We start from the raw sequence: 24,336 nt of genomic DNA on the forward strand, positions 1-24,336 counted from the left end.
TAAGGAGCAGGTTTAAAACAAATATAAAGAAGCACTTCTTCAGACAACACACAGTCAACATGTGGAACTCATTGTCAGGGGATGTTGTGAAGGCCAAAATTATAAGTGGGCTCAAAAAAGAATTAGATAAATTCATTGAGGATAGGTCCATCAATGGCTATTAGTCAAGATAGCCACAGACACAACTGTCTGCTCTGTGTGTCCCTAAACTTCTGATTTCCAGCACCTAGGACTAAGCCAGAGGGGATGGATCACATTATAATTGCCCTTTTCTGTTCATTCTCTCTGAAACATCTGGCACTAGCTGCTGTTGGAAGACAGGATACTGGTAGGGTGACCATATGTCCTGTTTTGGCCAGGACAGTCCCTTTTCAACGCCCTTCCTGGCCATCCCAACTGCTTTGGCAAAACTGGGCATTTGTCCCATTTGCTCTTGCTAATTGATCATCAGCATTTGGCAGGAGCAAACGGGACACATACCCAGTTTTGCCAAAAAAGCCCCCCTAGCAGGATGCAGAGGAACTTGCGGGGATGGCCGGGGACAACGCCAGCCCTGTGTGTGTGTGGGGAGCATCTTGGGCCGGCCCTGCATGGGGGCGAGGTCAGGCTAGGGACTGACACCAGCCCCGTGCGGGGGTGATGCAGGGCTCAGGCTAGCCCTGCACTTGGGGTGGGGGAGGAAGGGGACCCTTAGGCTAGCCCCAGGTGGTGTCCCATTTTCCCTTTTTGGGAAATATGGTCTACCTAGATACTGGGCTATGGACCATTGGTCTGATCCATTATGACTCTTCTTATAGGTAACCAAATCAAGGCTCTGCATTGTTTAATGTGCATTCTGTTTTAAATGTGTACATGCACATGAAATATCATTTGTGGGAAGATAGTTACAGGACGGGAATCGATTGTGTTTCCTCTCTGTTTTAATTGGTGCCTTCCCAGGCAGTTACAGTCAGTTAGTTTCAGCAAGCTCTAATGTCACACACGTGAAGGAAGTTCTCAGTTCCCTTGGGATCTCTGCTGTACAAAGAGCAAACACGCTGGAGGGGCCCTTGACTCAAGGAGCAGGCGGCTGGATTCTTGTGGGACCCCCTTGAAGCTTTTAACAAAATCAAACGCCAGCCACCAGGGGGGACGGACTTCTCCCTCCAGTCTTAAAACCCTTTGCTTTCAAAACACTAAGGCCAACTGTAATATGATTCCTGGACCGTATATCCTGTAAGACGTGGGCATGCATTTGCATTGCACTAATTTCCTTTGCAGCTTGGAAAGAGAGAGGGAGAGCGTGCGGCGTGGAGGCTCAAAGTGGAGAAACTCCTCCAGCAGCCAGTGCCACATCACTATTCTGACTGCACATAAAGGAGCTCCAGCATGCTTCTGAAGCTCCTGCTGTTTCTTGGTGCCCTGGTTAGGGTCACCGAGCCTGCCCCACGTTGTGAACCCGGCCAGGAAACCTTAGGTAAGGCTAAAAACTAACAAGCGCCCCTTCATTCCTTTCTGCTGCTTCTGGAGGTAAACAGAAAGGGAGCAAACTTCAGGCTGAGGGAGGGGGAGAAATGAACAAAATCCCCCTCTCCCCCCCCAGATGTGGGGATCGGATTGCTCTTTGGAAGGACACACAAACTGCTGATGCTAGTAACGTGTTTATGTTCTAAGCATGAATGAGAAGGAAGCCAACTGTGTTGCTTTGTAATAGAGAACCAAATATCTGATGTTGGTGGATGTAAAATGTTTCCCCCTCAGCATTTCATAGAGCATGTGTGGCTGTGTCTCTTTGTTGAAGTACTTACAAAGTTACAGTTGATAGGACTAGGGTGACCAGATAGCAAATGTGAAAAATTGGGACACTTTTTTTTCCCGGGAGAGGGGTATAGTTGCTTATATAAGACAAAGCCCCCAATCTTGGGATAGTCCTGATAATAGGACCCTCTAATTCCTGCTTTGGGGAACACAGAAGATTCTCCCTCGCTCTGGCCTTTCTTTCTAGGAAAGTGAGCCTCAGATTGTTGGAAGATGAACTTTCGATCTGGTGTGTGTTTTTGTGCTTATGAAAATCTTCTCGCATTTACTTTTTGGTTACTTATTAAGTCCAAAGGAACTTTTATTTAGTCCAAATGAATTTTATGAGGAGCTAAGTGTGCTGAGTAGCTGTAGATTTTACAAAGTTTGGATAGATTGATTTGATAGACACTTTTACACACACTGAAATAAAAGCTAGATTTATATAGGAGCACTTGGTTAAAATGAAATGAAACCTTTTATTTCAGAAACTAAAGTTACACTTAAAACTGACCAGTGCTGAAAAACTTTAGTAGCCTTTAAAAAATGTATATAGTGTTTTATTTATTTATTTATTTTTAAATTAGCTTAATTCTGATTTCATGTACATGGGTATAAATACAGAGTAATTCTAGTGGAACCAAGAGTTAAGGGAACCCAAAGGTAAGGGAGAGGAAATTACGTCCAGTAGATTTCAATTTAAAGTGGTTTATAAAAGACATTATATTTTGTTTTATAACTGGGAATTTGTCAGGGGAGGAAGGAAGTTAACCTGAAATTGACCTAAATGTTACCCACAGAAGTTCAGCTATAATTTGAGTTTTTAAATATAACCCATAGATTCTATTCTGTGGCTGAAATGGCAGACACTACAATTCATGGGCAATGCTGCATACAATCTGTCAGTGCAGCTTTCACAAACCTCAAAGTGAGGTCTACCATAGACTGAAGGGGTTTATTTTTGTATCATGTTGCTCAAAGATAAGTATCACAGAATATTCAGAGCTAGTTACAGGAAGAGACTATATAGGGTACAGTATACAGTTTCTTTATAGGATCTGATTATGCTCCAATTAAAGTCACTTGGAGTTTTGCCATTGACTTCAGTGTGGGCAAGCACAATACATAAAGGTAAAATTCAACTGGCAGCATGGGCCTGCAAAATTCAACTGCAACAGAACTGCCACCTTTCTGAATAGAAGGGGAAGGTAGTTGTGGTCAGGCTCACAGATTATGCACACCCTGCATGTGGTGATCTAGGCTATGCACCAGCCCTGAATAGGGCAATGGGTATGGGTGTTAGAGACGGAAAAGGAACTGGCCAATGGCTCCAAAGTAAGATGGTTTCAGTTCCCCATGGAGGGGCGTGTGAGGGAGTTGCATCTGTCACTGGCAAAGGAGTAGAGCGTTAGCCTGGAATTGTAGAGACCTGGATTCCATCCCTGGCTCTGCCCCTGATCTTTTTTTATGACCTTGGACAAGTCTCTGTGCCTCGATTTCCCCATCTATAAATTGGGAGTTGAGAGGATGAGATTCCATTCTGGCACACAGCCTGTTTCCTGGAGGGTCGTGGATAACGCCCTAGCTAAATGGTATATTTCACTGATAACTGGAATACATCACTTTATCATTAGTGTCAGCAAAAATAAAAACAAAACAGAGGCAGTCTGAAATCCACATAGCTTAAAATACTAAAAACGGATGATTTCCTCTGAGATTGGGCCAGCCCTGGTATTGAGACACTATAGGCAATAAAGCTTTAGGGGGCAAATTAATGAAGATAATATGTTTACTAAGAATGGGGTATTCAAAAGTTCTCAGCATTGTCCTAACTCTGCTCCCAATGAAGTAAATGGGAGCTTTAACAGCTCCTTCAGTGGGAACAGAGTTAGGGCAATGCTGAACATTTCTGAAAAGCCCATCCTAAATCATAGAATCATAGAATATCAGGGTTGGAAGGGACCTCAGGAGGTCATCTAGTCCAACCCCCTGCTCAGAGCAGGACCTAATCCCAACTAGCCTCCGGGGTAGAGAAGAACTCCTGGCTGCAAGCATCTCTGACCTCCGACACATCCTCTGCCTCTGGGTCTCCCTCCACCTCCACACATCCTCTGCCTCTGGGTCTCCCTCCACCTCCACATCCTCATCCAAGATTTCCTCCTCCTTGCTCGGTCCACTCTCGACTGGCACGTGAGCCACCGAAGTATCCACAGTGGCCTTCACAGTGGAGGTGGGGTCACCACCGAGTATCGCATCCAGCTCTTTATAGAGCCGGGAGCTCATGAGTGCAGCACCAGAACGGTGGTTTGCCTCCCGCGCCTCATGGTAGGAGTTTCACAGATCCTTCACTTTGCAGTGTGTCCCATAAATGGTTATTTATGAGTGCAGGTGAGCTGTGAGGGGCATACATTTTGCAATTTGCCTATAGCAAATCACTTCGCTCATCCAAATACCTAGTGCTACTGCTGAGAATATATAAAATATTTAGGTGGATAGGAAGGAGTCTTTGTGTATGTGTATTTGAAGAAAATGTAACTGCTATCTTCGCAGCTGTCTCTGGTGCCACCTAGTGGTTAAAGGGCAGAATTGTGTTAGAAATTGTTATCACGATTTGTGATATAAAATATCTAAAGTTGTTAGGCACCTAAGCAGGAGATTTCCAAAGGAGATTTAGGCATCCAGATCCCACTGACTTTCAATGAAAACCTTCCCCACAAATCTATATTCAGGTATCTCACTATTAACAGTATGCCAGACACATCCTACAGATAACCTTGTCCAGCTGTGCCAGAACATTCACATTCATACTCCAGAAAGCTTAGTTAAATAATAAACTTGGACTTTGCCCCTGATATCAAAAACAACCCCTGCCCTCACGATGACCCTTTCCAGCCCAGAGAAGGCAGGTAAAACCAAATATTTTTGGAATTATATTTTATCTCTATAAAAATGTTTTCAAAACATATATTTTTCTGTGGATATCCAAGGCCCATAAAAATCATTGCCTTCCATAGGCTTTGGAAAAGGCCCTATCTCTGTGTGTGAATGAATATACGTATAGTACACATGAATAGCGATTTATCTGCCTTAGGTATTTCTAAAACTACTTTTCCCTTGATGTCTATATCTACACACACACACACACACACACACACACTCAGATGAAAACATGCCAAAACAAACGCTAATGCTAAAGTTATGAACTCAAACATACTTAAGTTAATGGGCCAAATTCTAGTCTTGGTTATACATGTTCAAATTTGGAGTGTTTCATTGATTCATTTGAGTTATGCTGGATTTATACCACTGTAACTCAGAGGAGAATTTGGCCCAATAATTCTACATCAATATTAACCCAGCCACAGTGGACATCCCATACAATGTACGGTATAGATTAAATAATATAAATAGTAATATATTATGGTTTACATTTAACAAGGAAAGCAGGAATAGAAACTACTAACTATATGGGGAAGTTGCCTTATAGGGAAATCTTAATTTCCGAACAGATCCTTTTCTACTGAAATTTTTCAAGTATGATTTCAGCCCAGTGACAACATTTTTCTCTGAATGTTTATACAAAGTTGGGTCATGCATTTTTGAATTACGCCTTGTGACCGGGTACAAGGGCACTCTTTAGCCCAGATCCTATAGGGTTCGGGTAGCAGCCAGTTAACCCTGACCTATTAGATGAAGCAGATGAAATATAAAGGGCTGCCTGGGAGACAGCAATGGGGGAAAATAGCTGGGTATGAGCTGCACCGATGCTCACAGGTTTGTAGAGCTGGGGGGACTGCCAAATGGTGAATGTGGCTGTTGCCTTGGTTTGCTACTATTGTGTTGATTTGAACTTTGTATAAGTTCCCATAAATGGGTCACTGAGGAGAAGGGACCAGGACTGACTGACTGGCCATCTGACTATTTATTTGGACTGGGAAAATGACACCAGATCACATATGGTAGAGAACTTGGGGAGCTGATCTGGCCTGAAACTGAACACAAGTACTGCCAAGATGGAAAAGGAATCCCATCTCCAATGGCTTGTGAAGCAGCAGCAGCAACTCCAGTTCCAGTGATTTATGGACCAACTGCAGCAGATCCTCCTCTGTCTTGTGAACCAGGGACCCCTTGGAGTCCAAGGAGCAGGGGTAGATGCATTGTCCCTATAGACCTGAGTGGGGAAGGGGCCCTGACCAAGATGGGACTGGAAGATGATCAGGAAGGGTACTTGGAGACATTTTAGTGGCTGGTCCTGGCACACCAGTGGCCCCAGGGGCAGTGGTCCCTCCAGTTGGCCCCCTGTCTGACAGGAGGCTCAGGCAGCATATAGGGCCTAAGACTGCACTATGGTCAGGGATTATAGAGCCCTTAGGCTGCTATTTTGAACCAGCTGGGTCTCATTGTGGAGGGTTACCACCAACAGTACCAGGCTGAAGCCTTCACCCTGGGCTGCAGCACAATGCCTCCTAGACTTTTGCTGCTGGTGGCTAAGGCCAGAATCTGAGTTCCCCAGGGAAATCATTGAGCAGGTGGTTCTCAAACAGTTCTGTCATATCGTGCCACTGGGACCCCGGGAGTGGATTTACTGGCATGGGGCAGCCAAACTGGAGACCACAGTGTGTTTGGTTAAGAACTTTTTGGAGCTTGAACTAGATTGTGGGTCACCTGCCTGACCTGAATCAAGAGAAGTGGGTCCACTGGCTTCCCTGTGCAAGGTGTTGGTGTCATGAAAGAGGAGACAATGCATGGGAAGGTTGTTCCATGGGCTGGGACAGCCCCCCCACTGGAGACTCCTCCTCCTTTGGGGCAATGGTCCCCAAAGGGTAAGTTGGGTGGGGATTAAAGGGGCCCATGAGAGAAGGGGAGCAGACAGGAGCTACATAAGCTGCTTCCTTGCTGACAGCCAATACTGACCAGAGGGGTACTGGTACAACCCTAGGGACAGGAAGGAACCCAGATCTGCTTCAGCTGTGGGTGGGAGGGCCATGGCTACAGCTCCTGCACCGTTATGGAATGTGACTATGTCATAGCCTGCTTCTCCAAGACCTCAGCACTCCTCAGGGAGCTCAGTGCTCTAGTTATCCCCATTACAGTCAATGGGGTTGGTTGACTCCTGATCTTGCCAGACATTTTTCCATGACCAGCTATTGGGACCCAATTTCCCAAGGATTGGGTGGGGTGGGAGTGGGGGGTGTTGCTGATAGGTTGTATTTATGGGGATTTCCAACCCAACCACACTATCCAACTTAAGCTGCCCATAAACAGGAGAGCTGCAAAGTTAGTAGTGGCTGGGGCAAAAGAACTGTCATATTCAATGGTGCTGGATCAGGCCTGGGGACCAGTAATGGGCCTGCTACAGGAGGCAAACCAATCCTGCCTGGATCCCATCCTTCAGAAGGAGGCTGATGTACCGCTTGGGAAGAGCTTCCTCTTTGCTGATCCTGACCTAATACCCTAATGTAGAAAACACATAAGGAGCATCGTCTTACCCAGAAGTGAATTCTACTACCACATAAGATCTGAGGAGGTGGGCCCATAAATCCACTGCCACCCACTGTGGTTCGAATCCCCTGTAGGTAACCCTGCAGAGATCAGACTCCCAGATATCACAGGCTAGGGCAACTCAGGGTCCCAGGGGCCCTACAGACCCTGATCCAGAGCCAGTGCAACAAATATAGAAGGGGACAGTGACCCAGAGTAATTCGGACACCCCTGATAGATCCACACGAGGGTTATTACCTTTGGTGACCCTGTTGATGGATAATTAGTCTCTCACCAACTCCAGTGACTTTGTGCAAGAACACCAAAATCATGGAGTGTAGCCGTTTGTATGGGCATCTGGCCAGGGTGAACAGGACCCTGGTGGATGAGGTATAGGATGCACAGTACCCTCACTTTGAACTAGAGGGAGATGTTCTGATTCAGGTGGTCAAAGAGTCCAAACTGGGATATGCCAGTCACAACTGCTGGTTTCCAGCTCCTCAGGCTGGCCCATAAAATACCTTGGTCTGGTCACTTAGGTGTGAAAAAACAAACCAAACCAGAAATGGGTATTGGCTAATTTATTTTGGCTAGAGATATGTCAAGAGGTTAAGGACTATTGCACTTCTTGTGCCAGCTGGTGAGTCCCCAATCTATTCAAAGGGGCCCCTTGGTTCCTCTTTCCCTGGTAGATATAGCATTTGACTGGACTGAGGTAGATTTAGTCTGGCCCCTGTAGCCTATGGCCAGGGGGTGCCACTATATTTTATTTATCTTGGACTACATCACCTGGTACCCTAAAGCCATTCCCCTGCAGTCAGTCAGCTCAGATGGTTGCAGATGAGTTGCTAAAGGTATTTTCTCGGGTAGGCATCCCCTGGATGATGCTGACTGATTAAGGCACCACCTTCATGTTAAGGCTACTGAATGAAGTTTGCTCCCAACTTAAAGTCCATAAGAACCTCGATCTGCCAGGCCCAAACAGGTGGGTTGGTGGAGTGTTGTAACTGGCCCTAAAGGGAATACTGTGCAAGTTCAACACAGCCGAATCCCACAATGGGGACAGACTGCTGCCACAGCTCATGTTTGTTGTCAGAGAGGTGCCCCAATTTTCCACGGGGTTCTTTTCTTTTGAGTTGCTATATGGAAGGCAACCCCATGGAATTCTGTTCCTTGTGCAGGGAGCCTGGCAAGATCAAGGCACTAAGGCTGAAAATGCAGTCCAATATGTCCTGAATCTTCTGAGATTGTAGTTAATGAGGGCCTTTGCCAAGCAGAAATGTACAGGCTGTGAAGCACACACAGGAGCAGTATTACAATAGCATTGCAAGGCTGAGGGTTTATCAGCCTGGGGACCAAGCCCTGGTATTGCTACCTAGCACCGAGAGCAAATTGCTGGCTAAATGGAAGGGGCCCTTTGAGACAGTGCTGGGTGGGGAAAGATTATGAGATTTGGTTAGCTGGAAAGAGACAGGGCATCCAGATGGACCATGTGAACTTACTGAAGTCCTGGAATGGCTGAAAGGCAATGTTTATCCACCCAGTCCACAGGAACTAGACTAAGGCCCTTAAATACCAGAGGTGGGGGGTCTGTCCTGCTGTAACTCTGGGAGACAACCTCACCATCCTGCAGAGAGAGCAAGCCCACAAGCTAGTCCAGAGCTTTTATGACATCTTCACCATCAAGCCTGGGAGGATGCACCTCACTGAGCACCATACACAAATTATCCCAGATGTTAGGTACAGAAAGGAAAATTCCGGATCTGAGTGTGAGAGATGGTGAAAAGGGAGCTAGAAAATATGTTAGAGCTAGGGGTAGTCAAGGAGTCACCAAGTGAATGGAGCGGCCCCACTGATTTAGTAGCCAAACCTGACAAGTGTGTTCACTTTTGTATTGATCTTAGAGAGGTTAATGTCGTGTCGAGATTCAGTACATATACCATGCCCAGAATATATGAGATGCTGGAAAGGCTGGGTAGGGCCTACTTAATAACCATGCTAGACCGTATGAAAGGCTACTGGCACCAGAGTCTAAAGATGAGACAGCCTTTGCCACCCTTTTTATCCTCTCTCATTTTTGAACTCTCCTATTTGGACTCTGTGGGGGCTCCCGCCATGTTCCAGTGGTTAATGGATAGGGTACTGCAGCCCCACTGGCAGTACTCTGAGGCCTATCTCAATTACATTGTTGTCTATTGTAGCACTAGGGAATATAATCTCAAGTGGATTGCCACTGTCCTGCCATCTCAAAGGGAGGCAGGCCTAACAGCTAGCTCTGCAAAGTGCAAGGTGGGTTGTGCTGAAACAAAATACTTAGGATGTGCCCTGGGGAATGGACGAATCTGGCCCTTAGCCAGTAAGGGAACAGCCCTGTTAGAGTTCCCTACTACCCAGTTCCCTACTACCCAGTTCCCTACTACCAAATGGCAGGTGAAATCGTTCCTGGGCTAACAAGATACTAGATAAAGCGACAAAAAGTCCTGTGGCACCTTATAGACCAAAAGGCAGGTGAAATAGTTCCTGGGGCTAACAAGATACTATATAAAGCGACAAAAAGTCCTGTGGCACCTTATAGACTAACAGAAGTATTGGAGCATAAGCTTTTGTGGGTGAATACCCACTTCGAAGTGGGCATTCACCCACGAAAGCTTATGCTCCAATACTTCTGTTAGTCTATAAGGTGCCACAGGACTCTTTGTCACTTTTTACAGATGCAGACTAACACGGCTACCCCTCTGATACAAGATAGTATATGTGGTCTGTCCCTGAGTTTCCCACTGTATCCCCCTCCCCCCAGGATCCCCTGAAGGATAAGGCTGCCCCGAAAGGTCCAGTTGACTTCAGGGTACTTGGATGCATTTGGCACACTCAGGCACATCTTCTGCAGCAAACCAGTGCCACTGAGCCTGGATTTTACCAAGGAATTCATACTACAAACTCATGCCTCCAAGGTGGGACTTGGGGTGGTTCCATGCAGTTGGTGGAAGATGGAGAACACCCCTGTGATGGGTTGGATCACAGAAACCCCCTTGGGAGCTGCCACCCGATGTGCAAAGACTACCCCTGCTTCTGTTTTCCCTGCCAGCTCAGGACTCCAGCACCCTGTCTTGCTGAGACAGACACTCCCGTCTGCTCCAACACAGACCCAGGGTCTGAATCACTTGTCCCAAAGCTGCAAGTTTACCTGAAAACAGCTCACAGAAGTCTGCTTGTCTTTAGCACTCAGATGCCCAACTCCCAGTGGGGTCTAAACCCAAATAAATCCATTTTACCCTGCATAAAGCTTATGCAGCGCAAACTCATAAATTGTTCGCCCTCTATAACACTGATAGAGAGATATGCACAGTTGTTTGCTCCCCCAGGTATTAATACATACTCTGAGTAAATTACTAAATAAAAAGTGATTTTATTAAATACAGAAAATAGGATTTAAGTGGTTCCAAGTAGTAACAGACAGAACAAAGTAAGTCACCAAGCAAAATAAAATAAAATGCGCAAATCTATGTCTAATCAAGCTAAATACAGATAATCTCACCCTCAGAGATGCTTCAGTAAGTTTTTCTCAGACTGGACACCTTCCAGGCCTGGGCACCATTCTTTCCCCTGGTACAGCTCTTGTTCCAGCTCAGGTGGTAGCTGGGGGATTCTTCATGATGGCTCCTCTCTCCCTTTGTTCTGTTCCACCCCTTTATATATCTTTTGCCTAAGGGGGGAACCCTTTGTCCCTCTGGGTTTCCACCCCCCCTCACTGGAAAAGCACCAGGTTAAAGATGGATTCCAGTTCAGGTGACATGATCACATGTCACTGCAAGCCTCCATTGCCCGCTTGCCAGCACACACATATACAGGAAGACTAACAGGTAAACACAGCCATCTGCAGACAATGGTCCTGGTTAATGGGAGTCATCAAGATTCCAAACCATCATTAATGGCCCACACTTTACATAATTACAATAGGCCCTCAGAGTTATATTTTATATTTCTAGTTTTAGATACAAGAGTGGTACATTTCTACAAATAGGATGATCACACTCAGTAGATTATAAGCTTTGTAATGATACCTTACAAGAGACCTTTTGCACGAAGCATATCCCAGTTGCATTATATTCACTTATTATCAAATCTTTATAAAACTATCCCAGTTACATTATATTCACTTATTATCATGTTTTTATAAAACCATATAGACTGCACAACGTCACAACCCCATTGTGCCACTCACTGTATAGACAGCCCCTGCCCTGAAAAGCTTAGAGCAGGGGCTGTCTGTATAGTGCCTGTGCCTAAAGGCTCAGAGAAAGGAACACAAGTTGAAGAGTGGGAAATAAGGCACAAAGAGGTTAAGTGATTTGCCCAAGGTCACACAGTAAGCCAGTGGCAGAGCCAGGGACTCAGTTCACATCGCCTGAGCCCTAGTCTGATGCCTGAGCCACAAGACTGTCCCTCCTCTTCAGTAACACCATGCTATTTAGATCCCTGTCTAAATTGTTGGGGTTTTGAATACTCCCTGACCACATCTCACCTGCTATTTTAATCTGTTACACCCGCAGCTGAGCTGATTTAGCTTTCCCTTATGAAAGAAGCATTAAAAGAAAGGATCGGCAGGCCTCTAAGTTAGCATTGTTCATGGAAAATGCACGTTAAAAAGCAGCCCGGCCACATGCGTCATTGTCAAAAACTCCATCCAATCTGGCAGTCCCTGTTTTTAAACTGGTAGTTGCCCAAGCACAGATTTCAAAAGCACCTTATCTGAGGCCAAAATGCATTTATTTCGCTGTCATTTTCTGTTTAAAAGATTCAGCTGGAAGAGATCCTCATAGAGTGACTGTAAGAACCAGTCAGACATGGAGGATAGCACCCAAGGACCTGTTTCTGGAGGCATTCAGACTGCAGAGGAGAGAGGCAAATGCCTCTGGTGGTTTGGAGGAAAGAGTAACTGCAACACTGTTAAGCAATGGGGTGGGTGATCGCTTCGGCCTCAAGGAGGACAGAGACTATGACCATGTCTCCAATCCACAATGTCTGTGGTCTTTGATCTTCTAGGCTTCCAGAGGGTCCTAAAATGAGTGGTAATAAAATGAAAGGATAATGTGGGAAAAACTTCCAAATGTGTATGGTTTAGAGGACAGATAATTACTTCTTCCTCTCTAGGGTTACCATCCGTCCGGGTTTCCCCGGACATGTCCGGGTTTTTCAGCTTTAAATGGCCGTCCGGGGGGGATTTCTAATCAAGTAGAAATGTCCGGGATTTCCCCCTTCCCCGAGTGGGGAGCAGGGGTCACAGAGGCTGCAGGGCAAGGGGGGTGCAGAGGCTGCAGGGCCAGTGGGGAGCAGGGATCACAGAGGCTGCAGGGGCGGGGGGGTGCAGGGGCTGCAGGGCCAGTGGGGAGCAGGGAAGCACTTAGCAACCCCCAACCAAGATCAGAGCAGGAGGGAGGAGGGGGAATGCAGGGTGCTCAGAGGAGGGGGCAGAGTTGGGGCAGGGACTTTGGGGAAGGGGTTGGAATGGGGGCGGAGAAGGGGCGGGGTTGGGGGTGGGGAAGGGGCGGGGTTGGGGCAGGGGCGGGACCGGGGCCCCGTGGAGTGTCCTCTTTTTTAAATGTTTGAATATGGTAACCCTTTTCCTCTCATACTGCTATGAATTATTTTTCAAAGCAAAGGGAGGTTAGGCATTAATCTATATCTCAGGTTCTCAAACTTCTTCATACTGTGGACCAGGTCTTGAGAGGACATTATCTCATGGATTGCATGCCTGCCATTCACGATCTTGCCTACCCCTTCTTATTTGCAATCACATCACTTCCCTGTGACACCCGCTCCACTCTGTTCCTCGCTCGCCCTATTTTCCAGGAAATATTTATCTGCTTCCTGGTGTTTTTCTCCTCCTCTATCCCTGCACATGCTGTCTTGCCAGTTGGTTCCCTTCTGCCCTGGACACACTGCTTGGCCACTTAGTCCTTTTCTCCCTGGATGTACTGCCCAGCTGCCTCATTCCCTTGTCTCTTGGAAATTCCTCTCCCTTTGGCATTTGTCACCTCCATTCTCACTGGTGGTTCTGGTCCCTGAAAGTGGCTCCTGTCTCTTCAGTTCCCCCTATTATTATCAGTGGCCATGTAGAGCAGCTAGGCAGCCTTCCACTTATTGTTTCCAGCTGCTGTTCTGTGCTTTCCTTTGCAAAGCAGAATTACCCAACAGTATTTGTTTTGTTGTGTATTGTTGCTTAATAGCAGCTTTTGTCTAGATAATGTTTCAAGGAAAACATTCATTGTGAAAACTGAGTTGGTTAATGATATAGTCTGGCAAAAAAAACCAAAAAAAACCCCCAAAGCTAATATCCATGGAATTTGAAATGCTTTGTGTATATTCCGAAAAGCAGATGTTTTGTCTATAAACCCTTCTAGAAAAGGAATGAATATTTCCAACAAAAGAAGCCCATAGTCACAAAGAAACTCAGTGAACCAAGAAGTGGATGTGTCAGTCATGATAATACAAATGAACTAATCTGGCTCATTCTATAAACCATAATGACACCGTTACATTATCTCGCTGAGGTACTTCTGTGGGTCTAGATTCATTAACAACTCTGGGACTGAATCTGCAACCCTTCTTCACACAAGATCCCCATTGGCTTCACTACTGACTGCATTAAAATCCACGATAAACTAAACCAGGATACTGGAAATATCTATAGAGTCACATTGGCTGGGTGAGGGTTAATCCTAGCAGCCTGCGTCTTTCACCACTGAATCATCTGAGGGGGCGGGGGCGGAATTTAAGCTTGGCGCTAGAATGTGTATATGCTTCTAGATTTTCAAATTTGCCTTTGCAAATTGAAAGCAGAAGAGTATATTATAGAAAGCACTCAGGCAGCTCCAACCAGCTCTTCAAAAGTGGGGTTTTATCCATATTTATCCCAAACTTTATTGCACCTCTTGTAGAGCAGCCAGGGATAACAATAAACACAACACATACAGGGTCCACTGGATCTGGAAGACAAACGGTTCTTTGTATCCATCCAGTTCTGTTTGAGGAAGGGTCTAAAATTGGGGAAACAATGACATGAAAGGGAGCAATGTCTCTGCAGCATTCACCGTAAAGGATGGGATCACTAGGAGCAGGGCTCATGGTTAACCACAGGAGCTGGCAGATATCAATGCTCTGTGCATCACCTCCAATTTCATGGGCCTCTAAAATGGAGTGTGTGTGGAGGGGCTGATCTGGTATGGTCAGTGGCACTGCTTGTGTGACAGAACACAGCAGGTGGAGCACTGCAACGTATGTCATCTCTGTGCAGAGCCCCAGGACCTGTGTTATTTCCTTACAGATCCTTGGGCTCTGTGGGGATCAGGGGCCACAGACCCTTCCCCGGGGAGGAGAGTGCACAGCAGCAACTTCAGGGAGGGTTTGGCCCAGGTAAGTGCATCCCTGAATATTTTTAAGCATGGGCCCTGGACTATTATTTTTGTCCCGTGCTGAACTATAACTTCTGGATTATGTGTAAGCATTGGAATTTGGGATCATTATAGTTTCCAAAGAACTATTTAATCAGAAACGCACATTTGGGATGGGCCTTGCAACATTTCTGTCCTCTGTTTTTATGTATATGAAATACTGATCTTGTTATCAGAAACACAGCAAACTAAGTAGCAAATCTCTAGCCATCTCTGTTGTAGAGTTATCTATGGAGCCAATTGTATGATGACATAAGTAACTTAAGTTGACTTGAGCATTGTATCCATGTTACTGATAGCAGATTTCTGCTCATTATCTAAAAATTAGAATATTTTTGGGGTCAACTTTATTTGTTTATTAATAGATCTAATCATCACTCTGCTTGGTAACATTAATGCTACTGTTGGTAATTCGAGTGGAGCATGGGAAAAAAATTGGACCTGTTATCCTGGATACCTGGATCCTGGATGACAGCAAATACCTTGTACAGTTGTGCATTTCTCATGAGCTTGTCATTAAGAACCCCTGGTTTTATAGGAAGCTAAATCTCCAATTTACTTGGCTGAATGATGAAATGAACAAGGAAGATGATTGATTACATTATAATCTCTTGCAGGAAATCATCCATCAGAAACTGCAGTACTTATTGGTCTGCCGCACTCACTAACACCGACCACAAATTAGTCTTCGCCAATTTCCATTTCAGACAAAAGAGCATAAGTAAAGCAACAGTTGGGTTACCAAAATTTGAATTATCTAATCTAGAAATCAGTAGCATTCATAACCACTATGGAGTTAAAATCTTGAACACGTTGGAAAGGCTGTCAGAATAGATTGATGCTGAATCCACCTGGACAGACTTTAGATCTCAGCTAATTGATGCTGACATGACTCTCATTAGTCCCTCCCAAAAAGCCAGGAAGCCCTGGATCGCTGTTAATATCTTAATCATCACTGAACAGCATCACATCTGAGAGATGATACGATCATATGTCGTAAGCTAAATGACTCTCATAATAAATCAATACGCACTAACTGAAAAGTTTTTATGAAAGCCAAAGCCATCTCACTCGAGGAAGCTTCTGCCAGGAACAATGTGGCTTCCCTTCTGTAAACACCTGTGCAACCTCACTCATGAGAAAGGTCATTTACTTGGTGTGGTCTACTCCAGTTTTTGTCAGCTAATCAATGAAAAAGTGGAGTTCATGGCAGGTTGGAGGGAACATTTCCGACAGCTGCTAAATGCACCCCACTTTCTTTGGACCCTGACATTAAGGCTGCTGCCAAGTTGACTCATTTTGCATAAAACCATCCTGGTGAAATCACAGTGCTGTAAAGATGCTGAAGTGAAATAAGGCAGCTGTGAAATTCCTGTGGCATTATTAAAAAGTGCAGGACCAACTATTCTTTTGTGGCTGCAGACACTGTTCATTATCATCTGGAAAAGAGTCAGTCCAGTCTGACTGGCAAAAAGGTAATATTTTACCACTTTGGAAACGTAAAGGCAGCAAATGAGACTTTTATAACTATTCAGGCATTACTCTTCTGTCCGTCCCAGGGAAAGTTTTTCCTTCTCTCTTGTTGGTCTGAGCTGATGATATTTTAAGGAGTTAAGAGAAGACCACAACAAGCTGTCTTCATTCCATGACAAAGCAAATCTTCACAGTGCACTAGCGTATCGAGAAGGCATGAAAATTCAAGGACCCATTCACATTGCATTTGTGGATATCAAGGCTGTGATTGACTCTGTATCGCTTTGGCCGAGCTTGAAATTTGTAGGCCTCCCTGGCAAGCTTTGCAGAATATTCTGTCTTCTATATGATAACTCCTCAAGCTGCATTCTTGTAAGTGGAAAAGTACCTTCTGAATTAGGTCAGGTGTTTGACAAGGATGCATTGCTGCCCCAGATCTCTTCAATGCCAGCATAGATTACATGCTAGACAATACAACTAAGTAAATGCAGTTTAGGCATTCCCCTTGATGACAGGAACTTCACTGATACTGATTTTGCTGTCAATATAGTGCTAGTTGTTGAATCAATGGATGAGCTAGTTGCAGCAATTAAAGCCCTGAAAAGGTCAGTGGCAAAAGTCAGCCTCAAACTTAATTGGAATCAAACCAAAATTCTTCCAGATACGTATTTTGAACACTCTGTAGGCACTAGCCCCTTAGTGGGTTACCACCCAGTCAAGATTGTTGGTGATATCACCTACCTTCACTCTACTGTTAATCATGTGGGTGGCACTGAGAAAAAACTTGAAGCCCGCACTGCAAGAGTGTCATCAGTAAAGGGGTGTCTCATCAGAAATGTCTTTTGCTAACCGAACACCCTTATAAGTACAGAGATGAAGCTAAGGATATATAATGTTTTGGTGGTCAGTATTCTGACCAATGGGACTGAAAAAAGGTCTCTTACTGTCAAGATTGAAAAGAAGTTGGACACAGATGAAGCATCAAATGGTATGAATTCCAATAGAATGAAGAGATCCATTTTCTAACTAATCAGGTCCTGCTCTCTCAAACCGTCACTCAATGCTCTCTAAGGCAGTGTGGTCATTTGCTCAGAGTTCCTTCCAACTTCCCTGTGAGAATCATCTTTAACTTTGACCCAATGAAAGCAGGATGGAAAAAGACTCCTGGAAGACTTAAAACACGATGGCAGGATGATGTCAACAGATGGCATTCTATCCTATAATGTGCTCTATCAGGATCAGGACAGAAAATGAGGGAGACACATAATGCATTTGCTGTCCTTCATACTGTCCAACCAACAGTATGAGAACTAACTTAATTAATTAACTTAACTGCCTAATTAGCTCATTTTCATGGGAATATGCCCCAGAGTTTGTTGTAGGAGATCATATTTCTGGACCATCAAGTCTGTGAAACCTCCAGAACAGTGGTCAACATTAGAGCTAGTTGGAAAAGTTTTGTGGGAAATTGTATTGATTTGATGAAATTGTTAGAAGAAAATGGAAAAAGCACTATGAAATTTTTAAAATGTTCTCTCTCAATATTTCCAGAACAAAAAGGTTTAAACTTACTTTATTTTATATTAAAAATTAAAAAGATTGAAATTGAAATTAAACAGTTCAAATTTATCAAAACAAAAGTTTTTGATTGACCTGAGGGAAAAAATAGAATTTTGTTCCATGAAAAATTTCAAAATTTTGGCTTTTCATCCCAATGTGTGATGCTTTTCCTCCCAACAATCTCAACATTGTTGACGGGGCAGAAAATTTGTTTTCTGACCAACTCTAGTCAGTATGTGACGTTTCAGGTGAAGAAAAGAAGTCCAAGACCAATCCATAAGGCATCTAGCAAATATTCAGTGTTCTATATAATGGGGGAGGGAAGCCCTCCTGACTTCTATAGATGATCAGTTTACGCCTCTCATAAAATGTATATTTACATATTTTACTGCTCCCAAAATTATCTGGCCCTTGTTTGAATCCAGCCACTGTATATGACTTGGTGAGCGTTTCCATCTCTTCCATCAATTGCCATCATGGCATCTTTCCTTCTGGCCAGCAAGGCAGGGATTAGGTAGCTGCTAAATTTAGCAAGTCTGCTTCTTCTTGGATGGCCAGGGAGGAAGGAACCAGCAGTATTATAGCAGTTTCAGATTGCTATGTTTTTCTCTTTGGGTTTCTCCTCTTGTCCCCAGCTGCTGCTAGAATACCTTTTACTGCAGTTGAATGGGAAGAATACTGAGTTTCCACTGAGACTAGTTTTATGCCACATATCACACTGACTGATGGGTGTAACATTCCTGGTCAGCGATGGAATAGAGTTTGGCAAAGTGTGCATGCCCAACTGTCTCATTTAATGATCGAGGTCTGTTAGAAAGAAAAACACAAGGGGAATATGACAGACACACTCACCTCTCATGAGTGCCCCTTATTGGCTGGGTGTGGTGCTGCAATCTTTTCTCCCCCTGTAGGTTGCCAATCTCACTATGTGGGTCTTTGGTGACTCGGCCCTCCAGCCAAGTCATACAGTCAAAAAGGAATGAACCCCTTCCGGCGTAGTAAAGAGTTCAACAAACTGTCAGCCCTCACCTGGGTCTTAAGCCCAGTCTCTGGGCCCTTTAAATCCCATCCTTCACTTGGGCTTCTAAACAAGCCTTGTCTGTTTATCCATAGAATATCGAATATAGACTCTCTCTGGATAGTAATTCCATGCTTGGATGATAAGAATATAGCAGTAGGGATATATTACCGACCACCTGACCAGGATGGTGATAGTGACTGTGAAATGCTCAGGGAGATTAGAGAGGCTATTAAAATAAAAAACTCAATAATAATGGGGGGTTTCAACTATCCCCATATTGACTGGGCACATATCACCTCAGGACAAAATGCAGAGATAAAGTTTCTTGATACCTTAAATGACTGCTTTTTGGAGCAGCTAGTCCTGGAACCCACAAGAAGATAGGCAATTCTTGATTTATTCCTAAATGGAGCACAGGATCAGGTCCAAGAGGTGAATATAGCTGGACCGCTTGGTAATAGTGACCATAATATAATTAAATTTAACATCCCTGTGGCAGGGGAAAAACCACAGCGGCCCAACACTGTAGTACTTAATTTCAGAAAGGGGAACTACACAAAAATGAGGAGGTTAGTTAAATAGAAATTAAAAGGTATAGCACCTAAAGTAAAATCGCTGCAAGCTGTATGGAAACTTTTTAAAGACACCATAATAGAGGCTCAACTTAAATGTATACCCCAAATTAAAAAAACATAGTAAGAGAACAAAAAAAGAACCACCGTGGCTAAACAACAAAGTAAGAGAAGCAATGAGAGGCAAAAAGGCATCCTTTAAAAAGTAGAAGTTAAATCCTAGTGAGGAAAATAGAAAGGAGCATAAACTGTAGCAAATGAAGTGTAAAAAAATAATTAGGAAGGCCAAAAAAGAATTTGAAGAACAGCTTGCCAAAGACTTAAAAAGTAATAGCAAAAATTTTTTTAAGTACATCAGAAGCAAGAAGCCTGCTAAACAACCAGTGGGGCCACTGGACGATCAAGATGCTAAAGGAGCACTCAAGGATGATAAGGCCATTGCGGAGAAACTAAATGAATTCTTTGCATCGGTCTTCACGGTTGAGGATGTGAGGGAGATTCCCAAACCTGAGCCATTCTTTTTAGGTGACAAATCTGAGGAACTGTCCCAGATTGAGGTGTCATTGGAGGAGATTTTGGAACAAATTGATAAACTAAACAATAATAAGTCACCAGGACCAGATGGTATTCACCCAAGAGTTCTGAAGGAACTCAAATGTGAAATTGCAGGACTACTAACTGTAGTCTGTAACTTATCATTTAAATCAGCTTGTGTACCAAATGACTGGAGGATAGCTAATGTGATGCCAATTTTTAAAAAGGGCTCCAGAGGTTACCCGGGCAATTACAGGCCGGTAAGCCTGACTTCAGTACCGGGCAAAATGGTTGAAACTATAGTAAAGAACAAAATTGCCAGACACATGGAAGGATCTCTCAAAACTGGGTGACTGGGCAACAAAATGGCAGATGAAATTCAATGTTGATAAATGCAAAGTAATGCACATTGGAAAACATAATCCCAACTATACATATAAAAGGATGGGATCTAAATTAGCTGTTACCACTCAAGAAAGAGATCTTGGAGTCATTGTGCATAGTGTTCTGAAAACATCCACTCAGTGTGCATCGGCAGTCAAAAAAGTGAACAGAATGTTGTGAATCATTAAGAAAGGGATAAATAATAAGAGCAAAAATATCATATTGCCTCTATATAAATCCATGGTATGCCCACATCTTGAATACTGTGTGCGGATGTGGTCACCCCATCTAAAAAAAGATATATTGGAACTGGAAAAAGTTCAGAAAAGGGCAACAAAAGTTATTTGGGGTATGGAATAGCTGCCATATGAGGAGAGATTGATAAGACTGGGATTTTTCATCTTGGAAAAGAGACAACCAAGGGGGGATATGATACAGGGCTATAAAATCATGACTGGTGTGGAGAAAGTAAATAAGGACATGTTATTTACTCCTTCTCATAACACAAGAACTAGGGGTCACCAAATGAAATTAATAGGCAGGAGGTTTAAAACAAACAAAAGGAAGTATTTTTTCACACAATGCACAGTCAACCTGTGGAACTCCTTCCCAGAGGATGTTGTGAAGGCCAAGACTATAACAGGGTCCAAAAAAGAACTAGATAAATTCATGGAGGATAGGTTTATCAATGGCTATTAGCCAGGATGGGCAGGAATGGTGTCCCTAGCCTCTGTTTGCCAGAAGCTGGGAATGGGTGACAAGGAATGGATTACTTGATGATTACCTGTTCTGTTCATTCTCTTTGGGGCACCTAGCATTGGCCACTGTCGGAAGACAGGATACTGGGCTAGATGGACCATTGGTCTGACCCAGTATGGCCGTTCTTATGTTCTCTTTTTTGGGGCATAAGCCACTTTCCCAGTGGCCGGTGGGGAAATCCAGGCCTGCTCACTACTCTGGATCCCAACTCAGGGACCTTATGAACAGCAGTCATGTACTACTTCCTTTGATTAGTTGCTGAGCCTCTTTCCACCTTGTCCCTTTACCTCCGGTCATTACCTTGGGGTTAGAGTTCTAAAGTCCTCTCTCCCCCAGGAATAGTAAATGTAGCCAGATGAGCTCCTGTGGCCAGAGTAGAGCACCTTTCCTCACCCTTCTGGTCCCAGACAGGAACTGACCTGCTAAGGCCCTTCACCACCTTTTATCTGAGCCTGCAGAGCCTCACAGACAATGTTACAAATCTGACCATGAAGCCACTAAGTGACACTTGCTGGGAGAGCCACATTGACCGCGTAAGGCCAGTGAGGTACCAAGTGACTGAGGTTTACAATGCCCTGATGGAGCTGGTGCAGTCGAGTAAAGCCAAGGCTGGAATCTGAGACAAAGCCTGGCAAACCATATAGCTGACTTTAAATTTCTGGTCTCAATTGCGGGTTGGCACGATATCCTGTTCCAAGTAAATGCTCTAAGCAAGGCATTACAGAATCAGTCAATGGACATCGTGACTGCTACTATTTTGATGAGAAGCTGCCTTGATTTCGTTGTGGCCTACAGAAATAACGGATTCAAAGATGTCATCACTGCTGCCAAAGAAATGGTGGAAAACATAGGAGGTGAGCCTGTCTTCAAGGAAACTCGTATTCATCGGAAGAAGAGACAGTTTGGTTACAAGAGTAGAGATGGGTTGATGGGAAGCTCGGAAGAAAAATTCAAGAGGGAGTTTTTTTGCTCGCATGTTGACACTGCTCGAGTGTCCATCAAAGACAGGTTTGGACAAATGAAGCACCACAGAAAGACCTGGGGGTTTTGGTATGACCTTAGCAAGCTGCTGCCGGACTGGAAAATACTCTTGAACAATTGTACGGAGTTTCACCGGATGCTGACCCATGGGGAATGTTCGGATGTCAATGATAAAGACCTCTATGTCAAATTGGACAACATCCATCACACTTTGCCACACGAGAAGCACTCTCCACTCCAAGTTCTACAATTCATTCATGATGCAGAGCTGAAGGACACTTTTCCTAATGTGTGGAAAGCTTTGAGGAATCTGCTCACGCTGTCGGTCACATTTGTGAGTAGTGAGCACAGCTTTTCGAAGTTCAAGCTCATTAAAACATATCTTTGATCAGTGATGGCTGACGATAGACTGACATCACTTGCTATTTTATTGCTTGAAAATGCCATTGGCCAATCTTTGGATCTCTCCGACGCGGTGCTTCAGTTCACGAGGGCAAAGGCGAGAAAAGTGACCCTTTGAACTCCCTATCATCTACTGTAACACCTACTGTAACACTATTTAATACTGCTCCACCCAATGTTGGTGCATAGTTTAATTTCTTGATATTAGTACATTTCAGTTATTCTTAAAATTTAAAAGTTTCTATAAGCATAGAAGAAACGAATTTTTTATTTGCTTATCTAGGGCATGAATAAATACAGATTTACAGATCCTAGTGTGCAAATTTATCTTCTTATATGCTAGGGATAAATCTGCATGCAAATTGTGCATCCAAGTTATGAAATGGGCTACAGGTGCAATAAAAATAAGGTATTCAAAAATTTAACAAATGGAGGGAGGAGAGTGCTGACGATGCTCCTCACCTGGGGTGCCATTTGGACTAAGGCCAGCCCTGGCCTCCAGCAACGAAGGACCATATACACCCTGTCACAGGGGATTTGTGATTATGGACCAAGACCAATGAAGAGCATGAACTTGGGCAAGTCACAGAAGCCTTATTTAGACTCAGCAATGGTTGTCAGTAGCAGTTCCCTCTGCACTGCTGCTGAACTTGATTGACCAGCTAGAGTGGACAGGGAACAATCATTTTCTGGAAATGATTTTTGTCTCATCCATCCTAACAGGTAACCCATGAAACAAAGGAACCTATTGCTAATAATCACTGTGAGTGCAGAGAGGAGGCTCTTAAGGCTTGATTTTGAAAAATGTCCTCTGATTATATAGGCAGAAATAATTGCTAGTGCATTTCCTAGTATGAAATATCTGACCACCTGATTGTTCCTTTCCAGCTTATATGCTACAAAATGCACCCACAGTTATCTCCAGTCATAACATTGTGGATGCAAGAGGCAGATTTGAGGCTCTCAAAACAAAAACTAGGAAATTGGTCTCTCTGTCCCTTAGCTTCTTCATCTGTAACTAGAGTTAATAATAACTACCTCACAGGGAGATTGTGAGGCTGAGTTAATGAAAGCACACTTAAATCCTCTGACGGAAGACACTATATAGATTTACTAAGTATTGTTTATTGTTATTATCATTATCTACCAAGCCAGGACAAAAAGCCTATATGAATAGTATATATTCAAAAAGTTACCACAAGATTATTGGTTACCACTAATTGCTGGTGTCAAAAATTAAATATTTATAATAGCAAAGAGCCGCAGAAATGCTTTACAGAGTAATGTTAATTGATGATAATTCAGGATACATAACCAGACTCATTTCCCATTAAATTACCCATCGTCAAGATCAAATTCCAGGGCTAATTTTGTTTTCATGTTAATGATTTTGCTTTGGTTTCCAGAGGGTGAAAAATTAGTTGGTTTCCAGAGAGTGATTAACAGAGTGAATTCAGATAATAACTCTTGAATATGTTGGGAGTAGTAATTCACACTTTTCTTAGTAGACATAATACATTTGGTTTTATAAGAACAAACATGAGGAGCTAGCTGCCAGCCTCCCATTGACTATAGCAACATGGCTAGATCCCCAATACATGCCAGTGAAAACATACCCTTTGATGTTTACTTCCAATGGGGCACTGAAAAAAACAAACAGTTGGAGTCTTATTTTAGTAGCATCATTTTGCCTTAGTTGCCAAAGTTAGAAAAGATAAGAAGGTAGAAGAGGTGGTGGAAGATTTAAAATACAAATTGTCTAATTGCTTTAGAGAGAAAGGAACATAGATCATGTGTGGGCCTGTATATTGTGGTGTTGATAGATTTGTTAGGAGCTCAGTTACTACAGTGATGAGCATGATATAAATGCTTTAGATTAGATTAGATTAGATTAGATTAGATATGGGGTTCTCAAATTTGATTGCACCGTAACCCCCTTCTG

The 24,336-nt window shown here is 43.8% G+C and overlaps 1 protein-coding gene across 1 annotated transcript in view; it reads left to right on the forward strand.

Annotated features, from left to right (window-relative positions):
• The first annotated feature begins 1,368 nt into the window (after positions 1-1,368).
• The window catches only part of CPZ (carboxypeptidase Z), a 60,864-nt gene continuing 37,896 nt past the window's right edge, over positions 1,369-24,336 (forward strand). Inside the window, exon 1 of the mRNA XM_065405301.1 lies at positions 1,369-1,456. Within this exon, the coding sequence (XP_065261373.1) occupies positions 1,369-1,456 (88 nt within the window). The remainder of the gene's footprint in view (positions 1,457-24,336) is intronic.

This window comes from Emys orbicularis, chromosome 5 (genome assembly GCF_028017835.1).
Source record: "Emys orbicularis isolate rEmyOrb1 chromosome 5, rEmyOrb1.hap1, whole genome shotgun sequence".
In the NCBI taxonomy this organism is placed as follows: domain Eukaryota; kingdom Metazoa; phylum Chordata; order Testudines; family Emydidae; genus Emys; species Emys orbicularis.